Here is a 21,609-nt window from a genome sequence, read left to right as displayed (position 1 = left end):
GCCTGTGCTCCGCAACGGGAGAGGCCACAACAGTGAGAGGCCCGCATACCGCAAAAAAAAAAAAAAAAAAGAATGACTAGAGACAGGGTTTGGGTAAGGGAGTTGAACTGGTGCCATCAAGGACTCATGTGGAAATTGAACTAAATTTTCAAGAATGGCTAGGATACAGGAATTCTAATCCTTTCTTTTTCAATTTTTTTTAATCATTGTAAACATAGTATAATCACATTTTGAAGAGTAGGAATAAGGAAGAAAAATCATCTATTAACCCTACCCCTCCTATTGATGTTCTGACATATTTCCTTCCAGTCTTAGCTCTGTATTTATCTTTTTAACACAGTATTAACCATAGTCCATGTACTATTTTATATCTTTATTTTCTACTTTGCTGTATTTTATTTTTTATGTTTTTAAATTTTTACTTTATTATTTTTTATTTATTTATTTTTGGTTGTGTTGGGTCTTTGCTGCTGCATGCGGACTTTCTCTAGTTGTGTTGAGCAGTGACTACTCTTCGTTGTGGTGCTCGGGCTTCTCATTGCGGTGGCTTCTCTTGTTGTGGAGCACGGGCTCTAGGGGCATGGGCTTCAGTAGTTGTGGCACGCAGGCTCAGTAGTTATGGCACAAGGGCTTAGCTGCTCCCTGGCATGTGGGATCTTCCCAGACCAGGGATTGAAGCCGTGTCCCCTGCATTAGCAGGCAGACTCTTAACCACTGCGTCACCAGGGAAGTCCCTCTACTTTATTTTAGAAGCATTTTCCTAGTTGGCTTATAGGCTTCCTAACCATCATTTTAATAGATTTTTAATATTCTATGACATGGCTGCACCTTGATCTTTCCTGTATTTTTTGGTCACTTTATTTCCAGTTTTTATTATCATAAATAATGTTTTGAGTTATGTTTTTATGCATAAGCCTTTTATATAGTTAGATTATTTCCTTTTTTCATTTCTCAGTTGTAGTATAAGTGGGCCGTAAAATATGAATTTTGTTTTACTTTTGTCTTAAGAACAGTGCCAGCTTATAATATTACCAAAAACCTATGAGGGGACCTACTTCATCATATCCTTCACAGTATTTGGTATTTTCATTTTTTTTTTTTTTTTTTTTTTTTTTTTGCGGTACGCGGGCCTCTCACTGTTGTGGCCTCTCCCGTTGTGGAACACAGGCTCCGGACGCGCAGGCTCAGCGGCCATGGCCCACGGGCCCAGCCGCTCCGCGGCACGTGGGATCATCCCAGACCGGGGCACGAACCCGTGTCCCCTGCATCGGCAGGCGGACTCTCAACCACTGTGCCACCAGGGAAGCCCTGGTATTTTCATTTTTAAATAAGAATATCCAATGCTATTTTAGTAGGCCAAAAATAGTGCAGCTTTGTGTCGATACATTTTTCTGCACTTGTTTTACTAATAATATTTTCTCACATGTGTGTTGTCTGTTCATATCCTGGGGTGTCCTAAATCTTATATACCAAGTGATTTGTGTATGCTTTTTCAAATCTGAATGTTTTCTTCTGCCTGATCTTCAGTGTTTTAGTTTTATGATCGGTGGTAGAGTTTAAAGCATTTTGTTTCTTTTGCTTTCTCATGTTTAGGAAATAGCGCAATATGGAATAGAGTTCAGTAGTTGAAAAAGTTGAAAGAGAAATACAGGTTTTTTTGTTTCAGTTTGGTTTGCTTGATTTTGTTTTGTAACTTCCAGTCAACAAATACTTATTATGAGGGGGACCTGTAGTGGTGACAAGACTGACCCAGTTAAAGATTTTCCAAACTAGTGGGGAATGAATATTAATAAACATGTGATTAAAATAGTGTGATAACTACTATCATATGCAGAGTATTTTGGGGATTACAAAGGTGAAACACTTATCTTAAACTAGGGCAGAAAAGGATTAGGAAAAGCATTTGTCACTGCGTTATCTCATGAACATTTCTCCTTTGTCCACATTATAATGTCCACATTATATGCCAGCCTAAAGATGTACTGTACATTATTTAACTAAACTCCCCTGTGGATATTAAGTTGTTTTCTTGTTTTTCTCTTCTGTAAACAATATTGTAACAAACGTCTTCATAGTGCATATGTCTGATTATTTTCTCAGGGTGAATTTCTAGAAGTAACATTATTAGATTATAGTATATGAATATTTTTTAGATCCTTGATGCATAGTATTAGATTGCTTTCGAGGAAGTGTTTATTCCTATGTAGAGAATATGAGAGTTCCTTTTTCATTATACTCTTGTTGATATGTTTTTAATATGGGTAAATATTATAAGTGACTATGGCATCTACTTTTAAATTTCTAAATCAGTTATCAATATGGTCAGACATTTTTATGGATTTATTGGCTTATTTTTTCTTTTTGAGAGGTTTATACTCCCGTATTGCACCCATTTTTTAAAAAATTTAGGATGTTTGTCTTTCTCTTCTCTGTATATTAATCATTAACTCAGGAATTGTCTTTTTACCTTTGTCTTATGTTTTCTTCTTTTTTGTGTATTTCTGTCATTTACCTCATGAACGAATTTTAAATATCTCTACTATTTTAAACATGTAATGATCTAAAGATCTGATAAATTTCAAAAAAATGGTGTTAGAGTTGATATTTAAATGTTACTTTCCTTTCCTACTTTCTTCTGGAAAGCCTAAAAAATTTAAATTTTGTGATATTGTAACTTAGAAGTATTATCAAGATTGTTTTAATTTTGAGAAAGACCTATTAGTATTATAAATTTGCATCTTTATTTGTTTAATGTTTTTTTCTTTTCTACCCTCCCACTTCCACCTCACACCCCTCACCCCTTAGGTATGAAGCTCTCTTCCCATTAGTATTGTCATGTTTGATGTTTGTCTGGATACACATGGAACAAGAAACCCTGCCACAATCTGTTGTTTCCTGTAAACAGAAGGTAGCTTGTCAAAATCATTCTTGCATTTATTTAAAAATATTAGAATATTCTCTATCCTATAAGGAGGTTGCAATGTTATTTCATCAAAAATTCTACTTAAAAATTTACAGTACTTAAGGCATTAATAATTAAGTCAAACAATTAGTTTGTAAGGAAATTTTTCACTTACAATAGAAAAGCATGATTTTATTGTTTCATGGGCATTATATGGGTTGGGCTTTTCTTAGAGATTATTTGAGAATCTCTGATGCAAAAAAACATTAATATAGGTGAAAGACTACAGGAGAAAGAATGTTCATAATCGTTTTCCTTTGTTTTCACATCTAATTTTTCTTTCCTTCAATTTATTTTCGTTGGAATAATATTTATGTTGTCACACTTCAATTTATGAATTTGATCATAAAGTGACATTTGTGTTCCAGTGTTATTTTTCTCTTTCTAGTCATTCTAATCCAAAATGCTTTTTCTGTCACCTTAGTTATCGTGGCCTCAGTCCAAATCTTAGACTGTTTATTCAACATAATATACTTTGAATTGGCTAAAAGCCAACCAGATATTAAGGACACCTTTATCATGCTGAGCTAGAGAGTTAATGGATGTCTCTTGTCTTTATTTCAGAACTGAAGATAATTATAAGAAATTGGTGATAAAATATTTACAATTTTACTGAGGTCAGATAAAAGAAATATTGCAGGAAAATACCTTCATAGTTGATCCATTGATTCATCCTTAACTGGTTCTAGTTGAGTTCACAAAGAGTACTTGATGTTTTAGAATAAACAATTTCAATAAAGAAGAAACTTTATTGAAGTATATTGAGTAATTACTGGTTTTTAACTTTCAGTTCTTAAATATTAAAACAATACCTGAAAAGAAGTTTTGATCAGATTCAAGTAAATGGTCAGACTGTCCTTAGTATTAAATATTCAAAATTTTAATAATTAAATATTATTAAATTAAAAATGAGGTTTATTGTGTTATTTTTTAAATTCTATACTTTAACTAAAAGGAGATATGTCATTTTCGAGAAAAGAGGATTAAAGCATCCTAAGAACTTAACAGAAAATTACATGGGAAGTGGGAGATAGGGAAAATCTCCCTTTAAACTTATCCATGAGTTTTTCTTTTGTGGAAAAAGGGGGATTAAGCAAGAGTGCATCCATCATGTTGGAATTGAGAGGCTTTTTATTTTACCAGGACAGAAATATTTTGCTTTTTTATAGAGAGAAAATAATTTCTCTGGAAATGAGTTAACAGAAGAATAAAAAAACAGAAAAATATTTAATTTATCATGCTTTTTAATATCATACCATACTTGAGTTTGAGAAGATCGGGACACTGAGAAATCAGATGTTAGAAAAGGGAAAAATTATATAGGGATTTAAAAGTGAAGCATTTATACAGGATAATAAAAAGCCCAATTCTCACTTTTATTACACATATGGCAATACTACAACTCTGTTCAGTATATTATTAACAGTATATTTTACCTTTCGGCAGATGTTATTAAGGTGAAATTAAGCTATAGGAAAAGATTTATTTGTTTTTGTTTGTTTTCTTGTCAGTACAAGTTATCTTTCTAGCTATTGTAACCTTGACAGTAAGTTTGCTTTTGAGGGTAGAAGTAAGCGAACTGTTATTGTGCATTTATAAATTTCTTCTTATCTCACAGGTCTCCAGTGTCCAATTCACCTATAAAACTGATATAACCCAGTTTCGAGACCTCTATCTGGATGACATCCGTAGGGCCTTTTTCCTTGTATCCTTTTTATGGACTTCTGTTTTAAGGCACTGCAACCTCCCATTTAATGGAGTAAGAAGAAGTGGGAGGAATTTCTGCCTGTCATTTGGTAGTGGTATTACCTTGGAGGCCATTTAACCACCCTCCCAACCATAATTTTCTCATATAGTTTACACTTCAAAAAAATTCTGAAACTATAGAAAAGCATAAAGAATGATATAACAGGGGCTTCCCTGGTGGCACAGTGGTTGAGAGTCCACCTGCCGATGCAGGGGACGCGGGTTCGTGCCCCGGTTCGGGAAGATCCCACATGCTGCGGAGTGGTTGGGCCCGTGAGCCATTGCTGCTGAGCCTGCGCGTCCGGAGCCTGTGCACCACAACGGGAGAGGCCACAACAGTGAGAGGCCCGCGTACCGCAAAAAAAAAAAAAAAAAAAAAAAGAATGATATAACAAACAAATGTATATATGTGTATTCCTGCCATCCAAGATATCAACAACTAATATTTTGTCACATATGTCACACATTTTTAAAAATTAAAATATTACAGCTAAAGACAGTCTCCTTTCAACTTCCAACTCCAAACTAATTTCCCTCATCCAGAAGAAACCACTATTATGAGTTTGGTTTGTATCTTTTTATGTGTATTTTATACTATACTCATGTTATATAACATCTGTCTCACAAGGTTTTTGGATCACATCAGAGGCAATATTGTGTGAAAGTTATTTGTATTAGAAGTTTGAAAGACAATGTGACAGAATAAAGTCTCACTTTGGGAAGGCTGGCTGACTGGGTTGAAGAAACTCATAGGGAGCTATTTCCTTTGAACTTACTGTGGTGGAGTCTGGACCTTATAGGTCCAGAAAATAAATGTTCTTATTCTCTCCTCTACCTCTTGCCTTCACTCTCAATTTTGCTTTCTGTCTTTGCAGATTCCTTCCACTCAGCCTATACTAATAAAACACTTCTTCCTTTGAACCCTGCATCTCCCTATATTATAATTTCATCTTGTCCTTTGTGTCTACTACCAAGCTCCTTGCTGCTACCATTTCCTCCCCATTTATGTACTGTATCCTCAAGCCTTGACCAGTGCCTGGCACATAGTCGCTCTTCAATATTTGTCAAATGTCTCTGCTGAAGTTGTCCTCTCGTGGTCTGCAGGGCCTTCCTGATTGCACAGTCTAATCTGTTCAGTTTTACTTGACCACTCTTATAACATTCAACTCAATTGATTTTTCTCTTTCTTTTCCCTTGACATCCAACACATGATCCAGGTTCTCTTCTCAGCTTTTTACACCATCTCTATTCTCCTTCGTGGAAACTTGCTCTTCTTTTTCTCTTGAACCATGTATGTTTTTCTCCAAGCTCTATCATTAACCTTCTCCTCTAATTGTACCTGGGTAATGTCATCCTCTCCTATAGCTTTGACTAACACCTCTGTACAAAAAACTCTAAGATCTACTTCTCCAGCCCTGACGTCTCTGACCTTAAGAGTCATATGTCCAACATCCTGCTAGGCATCACCAGATATATGTAAACACTGACTAATGACTGCCCACCCCTCTCCAAAATCACTCTCTGCCAGGTCTCATCTCATTTAATGGCATCACCATACTCCCAGCTACCCAGGGCATCAAACTAGTCATATTTAACAACTCCCTGTCCAGTTTTAAAGTTCCATGGTCTCCCCTCCTTCTCCATTTCCACTCTAACCACACTGGTTCAGACTTTCATTGTCCCCAACATAGACTACTGAAATAGCTTCCTAACTGAGTTTCCTGCCTCTGATTATTTGTATCCCTGATCCAAATATCTCACTGTTATTGGTATGTCTTATTTATATTACTCACCTAAAATTCATGCCAGCTCTTCATTGTCTCCACAATAAAGTTCAAGGTTTTTTATTAATATGCCACCAATCTATATTTCTTGCTTCATCTTTCACTGTGCCCTTCAATAAACCCTCAGCTTCTATCACACCTGTTTACTGTTTCTTGACTACATCTTTTTTTTTTTTTGTCTGCACTGGGTGGCATATGGGATCTTAGTTCCCTGACCAGGGATTGAACTCCGCACCCCCTGCATTGGAAGGATGGAATCTTAACCACTGGATCGCTAGGGAAGTCCTTGACTACATCATTTATTTCCCACTGTTTACCTTTAAATTCATCTTATATACTTCTACATATCGTCATAATCTTAGTCACCATATGAGCACTTTAAACTATTTTATTTATATTTATATTCTTAGTGCCTAGCTCTGCCTCTGACATGTACTAGATGATAAATCTTGGTTGGTTAGTTGACTGGTTGAATGCATGGAACAATGAATATATTTAAGGCTCAAGTTACCAATGCAAATGCCACTTTTTCACTGAAATTTGTCTTGATTCATACTTCCTTTTTAGTGTTTCTGTACCATTTTTGTGTATGTATTTATGATAATAAAGTAACTAACATTTATCGAGCCATTTCAGTGGGCCAGGCACTATTTTAAATACTTTACTAGCAGTAAGTTCTTAGACCCCAATATAATTAATACCTACTTTTTATTACTGCACTATTACAAACATAAGTTTAAGAAATGTCAAAAAGATGTTTACTCTTTCTCATTCTCTATTGAATTATTTTAAAACATGATATCTTATTTCTTCCTAGGCCTTTCAGAGAACCTGGCACGTTTCACATGTAGTGGGCACACAGCGAGCATGTATGAAATGAAATCGTATTTCAGCTGAAAATGTCTATCGCTTTTTAAAAAAATCATTAGCAGCCAACTACAAATAACAATAATCCAACTGTTTATGTTAGAGGAGAGGAAAATAGTAACCTTCCCAAGGTTACTAGTGACAAGTCAGGATGACCTCCCAGGCCTCTTTGTCCTTAGTACATTGCTTGTTCAGTCTGGTTCTTTCCAAATGCATTCACAAGGAGATACAATGGAACACTCATTTACAACAATTTATGATCAAATGTACAAGTAGAAAAGCAAATTACCCTCATGGTAGAATAGGTATATCTTTTCTCAATGAAAAAGAACTTTTATGAATTCTGACTTGTTTTGGCATTTCCTTAACTCTATTTAGGTTTTCTTCTTAATGACAGCCTTTTTTGGAACTGGGAATATAGCTTCTGTTAACAGGTAATTTAAAATAAAAACAGCATATGTATAACCAGAAAATAATACAAAAAGGGATTTTGTTCTGTACCTTGCTTTTTACACTGAAGGATGTATTTTGAAAATTGGTATGTATGGGCACATACAAGTCTATCTCATTCGTTTTACTGATTTTGTAATAGTTCTTGAGACAATGTATACTTGTGCTTTAGTAAGAGTAGATTTCAGAAAATTAGTTTAAACATGCTTTTTAGAAGAACATTCTTTTAAAGTTACAATGTGAATTCTAAACTCCTTTTTCTTTTTGTTGATTCCTTAGCTTTGATCTTGCCTCTGTCTATTGCTTTCTGACCGTGTTTAGTCCTTACATGATGGGAGCCCTGATGATGTGGAAGGTTGGTTTTCTTCTTTTCTTAAGATACTGATTAATAAGATTATGAACTCATTGTGACAATTAAGATTATGTAACATGTGACATTAAGATTATAAAGTGACAGACTTAAGTCGCATGGAAAGAAGATACCTTCTCAGACACTGTTGAATGGGAAGTCGGACACTTTAGCTTTTACTCCAAAATATAGTTAATCTTTTTACTTTACTCTTAAGCCCATTTAACTTCAAAAAAGTAGAGAGTCTGTTAGTCCTAGGAAGTCCTATCAAAGGTGATTAAAGCCTGTGGGAAGTGAAGGGTGGATCAAAACTGCCTTGCCCCTCAAGATCAAAGGCTCCCCGAACTGATGTTCCCCACCCCCGAGACTGCCAACATGTTATCATCTTTTCTCATAATCCCTGTACTTAGAACTGATTTATTCATTCAATAAATATGTCATTGAAGGCTTATCAGCACCAGCTGGGTACTGAGGATTCTAAGATAATGACAAATTATCAGCTTTCCAGGGGTTCAGACTCTCCAATAGAATGTAATTCATGTTCTTTCCCTTTTTCTCTAGGATCATTAAGCTTGTCTTATTCCTCTACCATAGTGCCTGGCACATTTTATGTACTTAGTATATATTTGTTTAAATAAAGGAACTAATATCTGCCTAAAATCTGATTGCCTTCTATTCAGATCACATAAGTAATAATTGTTAAAAGTATGTGTTTATTAATGGATTAATATCCTTTTTTTTTGTTACTGCACTAATACAAATGTAATTTTAAGAAATGTTAAAAAAGATGTTCATTTTCTCATGTCCCATTCTCTATTGAATTATTTTGAAATGTGTATTAATAGTTTCCCTAATCTTTATTTACATTTTTCTTAAAGGTAGTTGTTCTTTTCTCAGTCTATTAAAGGTCATGGGCCTTTAATTAAAAACAAGCAAAAAAAAAAAAAGAAAGAAAAACAGAAGTTTAAACTAAATGCTAGATTTATAATCTCCAGCTTAATTCAGTAAGCTTTACTGACGTAATATATTTGGTCACTTTCTTTGACTGATGTGGCTGGAAGTGAAAATTCTCCTGGACCTCTATTTCAGTCATGTAGCCTTCACTACATGTAGCCTTCGCTTGAACAAGAGTCTTATGCAGTTTTGAACATCATTTCCTTTCCCTATTTTCTCCCTTCCCTCTTTGTTTAAACATTGTGTGTGTATTTTTTTTTTAATTGGTCATTGGAAAGCAGTATCTCAAAATATTAACACTGTTACCTCTGGATTATAGATTTTTCAACCAGTGTAAATTTTATTATACCTTTCTCCATTTTTTTTTACAGAGTATGAATTTTATAATCAGAAATAAATTAGTACTAAAATAAAACAACAGCAAGCAATGGTAAAGCTGCTAAATCATGTTAATAGAGTTGTAGTATCAAATAACCAGATGAGTTCAGGGATCTGTGAATCAAATCATCAGGCTCCATAGTTTATTTGATTTGGGTCATTAATTATTATACTGAGTTAAATAGAACAAAAATTTGGAATAGGCTTTATTTGAAATATTTGTTGTTATCTTTTACACTACAAATGCTGTTGATGTGGATTTTTAAATCCGTTTCGTCGCTGTTCTATATGTCATTGGTATCATGTTTTATTTCAGCATTGGCTTTTCACTAATACAGACAAACTTTGAGAAATTGAAATATTTCTTCAAATGCTACAGCTACCCATGGCATCATTTGTTGTTCTTTTAAACAGATTTTAATCCCCTTTGCTCTTGTGATGTGTGCTTTTGAAGCTGTTCAGTTAACTACCCAGTTATCATCAAAAAGGTAAGATGAATGTTTAAGAAACATTGAATTTGTTAGTTTTTAGGAAATGAGAGTTAACACTTGAAGGTATTTTGTGTGATTGCTATTAAGACACAGTAACATAGATTTATTATAAAAATGAGAAAAAAATGTTTCACACTTTTAGTCAGAATTCAGTTGTCATGAGAGAAAATTAGTTGATTAGAGCCTCTAGCAGAATAATATGCTTTCTCAACAATAAAATGTTATTAGAATATTATTCAAGTTAGAGAGGAGCCCCCCTAGAAAACTATAAAATGTAAACGTTAAATTCTTGTAGTTAATAACTTGTTTATTGTAGATATAACTGTGCCTACAAACTCCAAGGGATATCATTCTGTTTTCTTTTGGATTATTTCTTAAATGTGTATTAGACAAATGTGTTAACATTATATCATTTTACATGGCTTGAAATTAACTTCTAGATGTCAGTAATTTACATAGTTTCTTAGTCTTGATTTCTACACTTTTGGCAAATGGAATGGGAAGTATCCTTTCTGAGTTTCTAGGAATTTCTGGAGCAGTCAGTGTTAAGCAATCAAGACGCTGGAAGAGAAGCTGTCAACTCAACTATTTGATTTTTTGACGCAATGAAATTGTGTCATCAGCACAGGACTGATCAGCCTCTCTGAAAGACACTTGAGATAAATGTGTAGCTTCTTAGCAGTTTTGTTATTCTTGAATCAAACTGGAATATTCAATGCTGAAAGAAATAACTAATATTAGCATAAATTTGCATGTTCTTGATGAATTTAAGCTAGAACCAAGTGTAGCATATTATTATGTATTTGCCATAATAATAATAATAAAAATAAAAAGGTTTTCTTGCACTATTTAAAAATAGTAGAAATCTCATTTCTAGACTAATTTAGTATATTTTTGCAGGATATTTACATGAATTTAACATTAAAAGCATTTGTACCTTGTCAATACCACATAGAAGATACTTAGATGCAATTTTAAAAAAAACTAGTAAGTGACATGTACTTTCTCACATCTCTGTTAACAGATGCAAGTTTTTAGAAGGGCTTTTAATTAAAGTTTAAGAAGAGCTGGGGATATGTGGGCTGAGAAGTAGAAGGCTCATCAAAATGTGTGTGTATATGTATGCGTGTGTGCGTGTATGTGTGTGTGTGTGTGTGTGTGCGTGTAGTAATTTTAACCTGAGACTAGTACGACGAAAAACTAAATACAAAGGGAGAGTTTTAGTTTTGTTCGTTTAGTATTTAGTTTTTCTACAACGAAAAACTAAATACAAAGGGAGAGAACTGAGGCAAAGATGACAAAGTTGTGGCTTTATAAATGTCTTCTCTTTTGACCTTTAAACTTTTACAAGTCACTGACATTCCCCCCTAATATAACACTGACCCCTCAAACTTAATATGTTGTGCATTGAACCCAGCAATTACCTTTCTTCCTGTTGAACTCTAGCTGCTCATCCTGTTTTCTTTTTCTAATCCGTCACACAAGCCCAAGTCCATCCATCCCTCATTGCCATATCCACTCGCTACATGTCACTGATATCATCTCTTCTTTCTATTCACATTTTCAATCACCTCCACCAACCCACTATCATCAGTCATCTTCAGGGGCCTCTTAGCTGATCTCCCTGATTTTACTCCTGTCCTTCTACAGTTATTATCCATACAACAGACAGAGGAGCCTTTAAAACCTTCCAATGGCTTCTTGTCACAACTAGGAAAAATTCTAAAGTCCTAAGTATGGCCTAAATGGCCCCATGTGATCTGGCCCCTGCATATCTATCTCTCCAACGTTATTTCCCACAACTCTTGTGCTAGGACACTCTGCTTAAAGCTGACCCTCTTGCTGTTCTTCAAATACACCATGCACGTTTTCACCTCATGCCCTTGGTACGTTCCACACTCTCTCTACCTGCAGTACTCTTTACTCATATAGTTTCATGGTTCGCTCTGTTCACACAGGTCTCTACTTAAATGTCTTCTCCTCATCGAGGTCTCCCCCGATCAATCGACTTTTCCTGACATTTAACACCACCTGACCTTTTATTGTTATTACAAACATTCTATTTATTATTTGTCTCCCTGAGTAGATGGTAGGCTCTGTTCACCAATGTTTTACCAGCAACAAGAACAGTGGCTGGCATACAATAGAAACTGAAAACATATGTGCTAAATTAGTGGTAGAAGTTATCAGCACAAAATAAAACTGGAAATGGCTACTACTACACATTGTGACATTTCTTTTATACACAAGACTGACTTAAGAACGTCCCCCTTTTGGTTCCATAGAGCACTAAAATTTGACCCAGGAAAAATTAGATTTGGTAGAAACAACAACAAATAACACTGTAAAAAGGTAAAACCACCCAGAGTAAAATCTATAACTGACAAAATAATGGTGAAGAAGCAAAAAATAAAAAATAGTGACATCACCAAATGCTGGGGAGGATGCAAAGAAATTGCTCTCAGACGTTGCTGGTGGGAATGTAAAATGGTACAACTACTCTGAAAAGAGTTATCCGGTTTCTTATGAAACTGCGCAAACAACATAATCCAGTACTGCACTTGGCTATTTTTCCTAGAGAAATGAAAACTTGTGTTTGTACAAAAACTGTACACAAATGTTTATAGCAGCTTTATTTGTAATAGCCACAAACTGGAAACCACCCTGATGTCCTTTGGTGCTTGAATGGTTAAGCAAACTGTGGTGTAATGGAGTACTGCTCAGCAATAAAAAGGAGCAAACTATTGATACACACAGAACCTTAGATGAATCTCAAGAGAATTGTGCTGAGTGAAAAAGGAAATCCCAAAATGTTATAAGTGACTCAAATGATTCCACTTGTACAACACTCCTGAAATAACAAAATTATAGAAACAGAGAACAGATTAGTGGTTTCCAGGGACTGGGGATTAGACAAAGAGTAAGCAAGAGGAGGATAGATGTAGCTATAAAAGAGTATCATGAGGGATCCTTGTGATGATGGAAAGATTCTGTATCTTGACAGAATCAACGTCAGTATCCTGGTTGTGATATTGTACTATAGTTTTGTAAGATGTTACCAGTGGGGAAAACTGGGCAGAGGGTACATGGGCTCCCTCTATATCATTTCTTGCAGTTGCATGTGAATCCATAATTATCTAAAATAAAAACTTTAATTTAAAAAATCATAATTCATGTCCTTTTTTTAAAATTTTATTTATTTTTTTTTACACAGCAGGTTCTTATTAGTCATCAATTTTATACACATCAGCGTATACATGTCAATCCCAATCTCCCAGTTCATCACACCACCCCCACCCCCCCGCCGCTTTCCCCCCTTGGTGTCCATACGTTTGTTCTCTATCATGTCCCTTTCATACCACTGAAATAAATATTCAAAGTGTTAAATAACATTTTGAAGTCTAGCCCATCACTGTGGGACAGTAGTCCATGATAATGTGAAAACAGCCTTTGTCAAATGTAATATTTTCAGAAGCAGAAATACTAATAACAGAATGTTATATTATTTGATTATTCTCATTTTGATTTTAATGTGCTTTTAAAATGTGTCTGCAGTATTACACGTGTTTTTTCTTTATTTTTTTTCCAGTCTTTTTCTCATGGTTATCAACATATCAGACATCATGGCTTTGGTAAGGCATTACTGGATATTCAATATAAATAAGATTGACAAGCTAAACAATGAGTTGATTTATATATTTATTTATTTATTTATTTATTTATTTATTTTTGGCTGCATTGGGTCTTTGTTGCTGTGCGCAGGCTTTCTCTAGTTGCAGTGAGCGGGGGCTACTCTTCATTGCGGTGCGCGGGCTTCTCATTGCGGTGGCTTCTCTTGTTGTGGAGCACAGGCTCTAGGTGTGTGAGCTTCAGTAGTTGTGGCATGTGGGCTCAGTAGTTGTGACACATGGGCTCTAGAGCTCAGGCTCAGTAGTTGTGGTGCACGGGCTTAGTTGCTCCGTGGCACATGGGATCTTCCTGGACCAGGGCTCGAACCTGTGTCCCCTGCATTGGCAGGCAGATTCTCAACCACTCTGCCACCAGGGAAGTCCCCCAATTAGTTGATTTAATCAAGTGAAATATGAATGCATTTCTGTACATGAACTCTTTAGATACTGAGTTATAAGTGCTGGCATAATTTACACATAAATTACTTTCTTTTTCTATGACCTATAATGTGGTAAGAGTGCTCTTCTTAGAGTGTCAGAAATCTTCTAACTTGATTTATTAGAATCTGTCACTTTATACATAGTCTTCAGTGGTACATTGTATTTGAAATGAAACTTCCATAGGAAGTTAACAGAAAAAGCTAACTTTAGGTTTAGGTAATATACCATTTTCCTACTTGAAATGCTGATTTTTTTACTTTTTTGTCAGATTGAAAAAGAAAGGGAAAAAAGAGAGGAGGAGGAAGGGAAGGAAGGAAAGAGGGAACAGAGTGGGATGATGTTATCAAGATGCTAGCTCTAATAATGAGTTCTAGTGCGGAACAGGTAGGTGGGCCTCTAGTATGTAATGTATTAACAAAAAGAACCCATTTTACACCTACAAGTTCAGGAGGGTTCCCCAAACTACCCTAAGGTTTGATAATTCACTAGATGGACTCACAGAATTCACTGAAGACTGTTATATCCACAAGTGTGGCTTATTACAGGGAAGGGAGACAGATTAAAATCAGCCAAGGGAAGAAATGCAGAGGGCAGAGTCCAGAAGGGGTCCAGATGTGGAGGTCTGGCCATACTCTTCCCGTGAAGCTGGGACAGCCATGCTCTACCGGCAGTGATGTGTGACAGTGTACATGGAGTACTGCCAGCCAGGCTCACCAGAGCCTCGATGTCCAGGCTTTTTATTGGAGCCCAATCATATGTTGTTCCCATGGCTAACCTTTAATCTCCAGTCCTTCTAGAGGTAGAACTGATAACACTCAGCCCAAAGCCCTGAACATAAATCACATTATTAGACTGTCCAGTGGCTGAGGTCCCCCAGGCAAAATATTCCTATCAGGCAGAGCCTAGTAATCGCCCCCTAGTAGCTGAAGGTAAAGGCCAGACCTCTCTTTAGATAGGGTTAATTCTTCACTACACAACATCTTATGCTGGAAGTGCTGAGAGACGACTGTTAGGGTAACTTCCCAAATCAGATTCCTAGTCACTTGATTCAGATGAGAACATTTTTATGTTGTATTGAACTGGATATATTTCTGAAATTGACCACACATAATGTTAGAACAAATTACCTTTCAGTTTTGCTCACAAAGTGGCCAATAGACAAAGACATGTTAACAGAAGAGAGTTTAAATTCTCTGATTAATTTTATATGAAGAATCAGACTGCTGAGTTTAACTTAGAGAGCCATGTGTGGTCTAAGTTCTGCTTACCTGACTGGCATTGTATCTCTCCTCTCCCTCCTTGTTTCCTCTACCCCAGCCTCACCTTGGACCTGCCAAGCTCTACCTGGACTCTTGATGTTTATAAAGGTTACTCCCTCTGTCAGAAACAAACTTCTCCCCAGATGTCTCCAACCTCCTCTTTCCTCTGACTCTTACTTGTCACTTAGCTTTTTAGACTTTTTATTGGGACAGCCTTCCCTTATTACCCCAGCTGGGGTGTGTGCCTCTTCGTTTGTGCTCCTGTACTTGCCTGTATTTCCAATCATAACATTCATCACACACACACACACACACACACACACATGCCTGATAAATTGACTGAATCAGTCACTAGATTATAAATCTCCTGAAAGAGAGTTTATCTCCAGGACCTAACACAGTGATTAGCACATAGTAGGTGATCAGTAAATGTTTGCTGGTGAATAGATGATACGGCTTCCTTTCACTGCAGTCTTTGGTATTATCGATACTTAGTGTCTTTTATGAAAGTTGGCTGGGTTTTCTTTCTAGTTATTCAAGATGTCACTTTTGTGCTTATATGATTGAATGGTAATGCTGTTTCTGGCTTTTAAGCTATTGCTCATTTTAGTCCAAGCAAAAATTTCAATAAAGGGCGAATTCTTATTGATTCCAGTCCGATAGTGGTTCTGAGGAGTCAGAAATCTGAAAGACATAATCCTAACACAAAGTTGCTTTTAGACTGAATCTATATAGCCTTTGTTTTTAATGAAGCCATATTTTGTTTTATTTTACAGCATTTTTTCTTCTTGATCAAAGATTATGGCAGCTGGCTTGATATTGGAACAAGGTATAGTATATATTCACATAGAATTGTTCAGAGTGCAGTGAAAAATAGTAACTTGGTATCTTAGTATAGAAGATTTCAATTTGATATTTGAAGTAAGCATAGCAAGTAGCAATTATTTTAAACCTCTGGAGGTGAGACACGTCCCTCCAGTTCTTGGCATTAACACATTATCAGGTGTTTCCTTGGGATGATGTGGGGACAGATGTTAAGTCTGAAAGAAATGCAGAACAGCAGGAAGGTACAAGGAAAACTGCTTGAATCTGGGGTGGATCACTCCAGTGTCTGAGTTCTCATAATCTCTCAATCTCTCTCGAGAACAATGAAACTATTCGAGTTGCAGTGTGAATTTTCTGTGGCAGTTTGCATTTCATGTAATCATCGTATGCCTCCTAGAATCTTCAATATGGGAACATGTTAACATGTGATACCTATAACATCGTTATTTAAAGTATAATCTGAACAAAAAGTCAGTTTCCGCTTTACTGTGATTTGAAAGTCAATGATTGCCATAATCTGTTAAATTTCTTCTCTTTGAGGGGAAGAAAGCAAGCTTGATCCTTTTGCCTTTTTGTTTTCAAATGCATTCAGAGATAGAATACATTTTTAGAGACTAATTTTATTTCCTTTAGTCAGTATTTGTTCAGCCAGGAATTGTGTAGGTTTGGGTGAGGTACTCGATTACAAGTCCTCTCCTTTGTTCCTACCTCTTAGGCAGCTCAGGCTTGTACCGCCTTGTTATTTATAGAGAGGTCTGTCTCCCTTGATAGTCAGCTGATTTGACTCTCTTTCATTCCTTGTGTGCTAGGCACAGAGAGGGTACTCCATAGGTCATTAATTTTGTTTTCATTAGTCTCTTAAGTTTGAAGCTTAGGGAAAGTTTTAATGTGTCCATCTCACCAGCCCTCTGATCCCAAAGTGTCCAGGTAGGTAGTAGGTCATGGTGTGGGCTTTAAGCCAGAGCTCCTGGGATTGATCTATTTCTGCCACTTTTTAGCCGTGAGACTGTCAGCAAGTGACTTAACGTCTCCAATCTCTCTCTGTCTCTTGTCATTTTGAATGAATTAATCCATCTAAAGCATTTAGCACAGTGCCTGGCATCAAATAAGCTCCAATAAATGGAAACTATCATTATTTTTTTATCCTTCATAGTGTTTCTTGTATTTGAGATACCTCTCCTTATTCGCTCCATAATTTGATTAATTTATTTTCATTTTAAACATAGGTCAGAATTTTGTTTGGAAAATATTCTGACAAAATATAGCATTATTACATATGAGACTTTTTATTTTATTCTTAACTGTAGCAAAATATACATAATATAAAATTTACCATCTTAACCCTTTTCAAGTGTAGAATTCAGTGGCATTAAGGACATTCACATTGTTGTACAACTATCATTATCATTCCATCTTCATAATGGTTTTCATCTTGCAAAAAACTCCTCATTCCCCATCTCCACCAGCCCTGGCGACCAACATTTTAATTTCTGTTTCTATGTATTTGACTAGGGTAGCTCACATAAATTAAATTGTACAGTATTTGCCCTTTTGTGACTGAATTATTTCACTTAGCGTAATGTATTCAAGGTTTATCCATGGTATAGCATGTGTCAGAATTTCCTTCCTTTTGAAGGCTGTATAATGTTCCATTGTGTGTACAGACCACATTTTGTTTACACATTCATTCATCAGTGGACACTTGAGTTGTTTCCCCCTTTTGGCTATTGTGAATAATGCTGCTATAACATGTTTGAGACTTTTTGATGGGAGAAATTTATATTGGTTTTGGCTCTAAAGAGGTGTGAAGGAATGAAGAGGATATAATTCTCACATGAAGACGTGCATCATTAATTTCTGCACAGCATCATTAATTTATATTACACAAATTAAGGATTTGATTTTCTCTGATTTGCTTGAGGTTTATCTTTACTTGGCAGATTTTTTTCTTCAAAGTACAAATTTCACTGTTATTACCAGTAATAACATGCATAAAATACAAAGCATTTTTAAATATCTATGATCTCAATTCAACAGGGCAAATATTTATTGATCACCCACTATGCACCAGGTGAATTGCTGGGGATGAAAAGCACATTCTCGGGCTCTCAGGGAGCTTAAGGTTGGAGGAGGAAACAGACTCATGAGCAGACAATATGGTGCAGTGTGAGAATTTCTAGAATAGTCTCTTGGGTGCTGTGGGGACATTGGTCAGGGCCCCTACCTCAGCCTTGCAGGGTAAGGGAAGGCTTGTCAGGAGAGGGACTGTTTAGACACTGCAAGAGTAGCATTTAGAAGAGCACATTGGGTCATAAGATCTAGGGAGAATGTGTAGCATAAATAAAGGCAAAGATCTAATGGCACCTTAAGGAACCACTGATATTTACGGGTAGAGAACAGGAGGTGTGGCAATGAGGCTGAAAGAAGTGGCCAGAAAGGCAGGAGGAAACCAGGTGAGAGTAGTGGGGTGGAAATCAAAAGAACATTCAGGAAGGAGGGAGGTTATCGAGATGTTACAGAGAGAGTAAGTAGGAGAAGACATAAAGACATGCATTGGTTTAAACAGTGGGTCATTGATGAGCTTGGCCAGGGATGGTTCGGTGGTAAGATTTAGTATTAGACGTCTGCACTGAATCAAATCCATTGATTTCTGGGTGAGGACCACAGACCAAAGATAATCATTTTTCTCCTCTCTACCAAGTCTTCAATAAAATAACAAACCCAGCAAAAGTGAAGAGAATAGAAAAATGACCATCAGCAAATGTGAGTTCAACAAATTCCTAGAAGATGGATAATCCAAGACAGGAAGCAGCAGCCCAGAATCTATCAGTGAGTGCTGCCAAAGGAACAGGGAAGCCCAGAGGCTCCAGACTTAGTCAGACAGTAATATGGAGCACGGGAGTGAGGAAGGGGATTAACTGCATGTCTCTCAGTCCAGTGATGGTACCAGTGAGCTCTCCATGCCCTCTTTCCTCCTTCCTTCATCCCCACGCAGGAAGTACTACTTTCTGCATTTTACTCCCAGGGAAAAACCAGAGGACACCTGGAAAGAGGCTGAGGAGATGTGAAGAATTTCACTGCTGTGACACATGTGCTTCTACCTCATAGAAAAACTGTCCTCCACTCTAGCATTCATAGCTTCCTTCCACCCCGGCCCAAAGGGCAGAGGCAGGCACCCCTCCTGCTAATCCTAAAACATGACATAGCAATTTTTATTACATACCCACAACTTACTGGCAACTATCCTATATGTGAGTTAGACCTAGAGGAAAACAAGACTTTCTTTAAAACTTAACACTACCCTCTGATTGCTATTCTGAATAGAATAGCAATTCTATTCCTAGATACCTACCCAAGAGAAGGAAAATATATGTACACAGAAGACTTGTACAGGAATTTTCATAGTAGCTTTATTAATAATAACCAAAATCTGGAAACAGCCCAGATGTTTATCAGCACTTGAATGGATAAACAAATTATGCTATATCCATAAAATGGAAAACTACTTATTAATTAAAAAAATGAACGACTGATGAACCCAACTACATGGATGAATCTTAAAAATTTTTTAATGAGTAAAAGAAACCAGGTGCATTAAGAGTACATATTGTATTATTCCATTTATGTAAAATTCTAGAACAGACAGAATTAATCTATAGTCACAGAAAGCTGATCAACTGTTGTCTGGGCCTGGGAATTAGGGTAAGCGTGCCTATAAATGGGCATGTGGAAACTTTTGGAGTGATGGAAGTGTTATACGTCTTGACTGTGATGATGGTTACATGGGTGCATCATTTGACAATACTCATTTAACCGGACACTTAAAATGGTTCCATTTTCTTATATATAAATTATACTTCAAAGTTGATTCATAAGGAAAAATAGAAGAACTAAAATAACTACCTAAAATTGACACGAGTAGTGTATGGTATAAGTCAGCCAACTCCTCCTCTTGCCTAGCAGAGACTTAATAAATGATGTTTTAAATTGATGCATCAATAAGCAGCAATATAAAGATACTAATTCACGTCAAGGAGGTAACCACCAGAAGGTCTAAAAAGGGAAGCAGTTAGAGTGGTTGCTTGAGAAGTGGGTATGAAAGAACGAGGGGTATTACTTTTCATTGTAAGCCTTTCTCCCTTATTTTGCTTTTTTAATACTGTGTGTATGACTCAGATAAAAATTAAAGGGAAGCCCTGAACCAAGATGGCAGAGTAGAAGGACGTGCTCTCACTCCCTCTTGTGAGAGCACTGGAATCACAACGAGCTTCTGGACAATCATTGACAGGAAGACACTGGAACTCAACCAAAAAAAGATACGCCACATCTAAAGACAAAGGAGAAGACACAATGAGATGGTAGGAGGGGCGCAATCACAGTAAAATCAAATCCCATAACTGCTGGGCAGGTGACTCACAGACTAGAGAACACTTATACCACAGAAGTCCACCCACTGGAGTGAAGGTTCTGAGCCCCACATCAGGCTTCCCAACCTGGGGATCCAGCAACGGGAGGAGGAATTCCTAGAGAATCAGACTTTGAAGGCTAGCGGGACTTGATTGCGGGACTTTGACAGGACTGGGGGAAACAGAGACTTCACTCTTGGAGGGTACACATAAAGTAGTGTGTGCATCGGGGCCCAGGGGAACGAGCAGTGACCCCATAGGAGACTGAACCAGACCTACCTGCTAGTGTTGGAGGGTCTCCTGCAGAGGCAGGGGGTGGCTGTGGCTCACCGTGGGGACAAGGACACTGGCAGCAGAAGTTCTGGGAAGTGCTCCTTGGCGTGAGCCCTCCCAGAGTCTGTCATTAGCCCCACCAAAGAGCCCAGGTAGGCTCCAGTGTTGGGCTGCCTCAGGCCAAACAACCAACTGGGAGGGAACCCAGCCCCACCCATCAGCAGACAAGTGGATTAAAGTTTTAATGAGCTCTGCCCACCAGAGCAAAAGTCAGCTCAACCCACCACCAGTCCCTCCCATCAGGAAACTTGGCACAAGCCTCTTAGATAGCCTCATCCACCAAGGGCAGACAGCAGAAGCAAGAAGAACTACAATCCTGCAGCCTGTGGAACAAAAACCACATTCACAGAAAGACAGACAAGATGAAAAGGCAGAGGGCTATGTACCAGATGAAGGAACAAGATAAAACCCCAGAAAAACAACTAAATGAAGTGGAAATAGGCAACCTTCCAGAAAAAGAATTCAGAATAATGATAGTGAAGATGATCCAGGACCTCGGAAAAAGAATGGAGGCAAAGATCGAGAAGATGCAAGAAATGTTTAACAAAGACCTAGAAGAATTAAAGAACAAACAAACAGAGATGAACAATACAGTAACTGAAATGAAAACTACACTAGAAGGAATCAATAGCACAATAACTGAGGCAGAAGAACGGATAAATGACCTGGAAGACAGAATGGTGGAATTCACTGCTG

At 36.9% G+C, this 21,609-nt stretch overlaps 1 protein-coding gene across 5 annotated transcripts in view; it reads left to right on the top strand.

Annotated features, from left to right (window-relative positions):
- The window catches only part of PIGN (phosphatidylinositol glycan anchor biosynthesis class N), a 113,608-nt gene that overhangs the window by 72,378 nt on the left and 19,621 nt on the right, over window positions 1-21,609 (top strand). For 4 of the 5 annotated variants that reach the window (XM_024133951.3, XM_028480277.2, XM_028480276.2 and 1 more), the window contains 7 exons: window positions 2,806-2,908; window positions 4,581-4,667; window positions 7,738-7,793; window positions 8,089-8,164; window positions 9,905-9,978; window positions 13,571-13,613; window positions 16,126-16,178. In XM_024133951.3, coding sequence (XP_023989719.1) covers window positions 2,806-2,908; window positions 4,581-4,667; window positions 7,738-7,793; window positions 8,089-8,164; window positions 9,905-9,978; window positions 13,571-13,613; window positions 16,126-16,178 — 492 coding nt within the window. Of the gene's footprint in view, window positions 1-2,805; window positions 2,909-4,580; window positions 4,668-7,737; window positions 7,794-8,088; window positions 8,165-9,904; window positions 9,979-10,505; window positions 10,631-13,570; window positions 13,614-16,125; window positions 16,179-21,609 lie in introns of those variants that run through there. The other variant, XM_028480278.2, reaches the window with a different exon arrangement.

This window comes from Physeter macrocephalus, chromosome 19, assembly GCF_002837175.3.
Source record: "Physeter macrocephalus isolate SW-GA chromosome 19, ASM283717v5, whole genome shotgun sequence".
In the NCBI taxonomy this organism is placed as follows: Eukaryota; Metazoa; Chordata; class Mammalia; order Artiodactyla; family Physeteridae; genus Physeter; species Physeter macrocephalus.
This window is presented reverse-complemented; position numbering and strand designations above follow the sequence as displayed.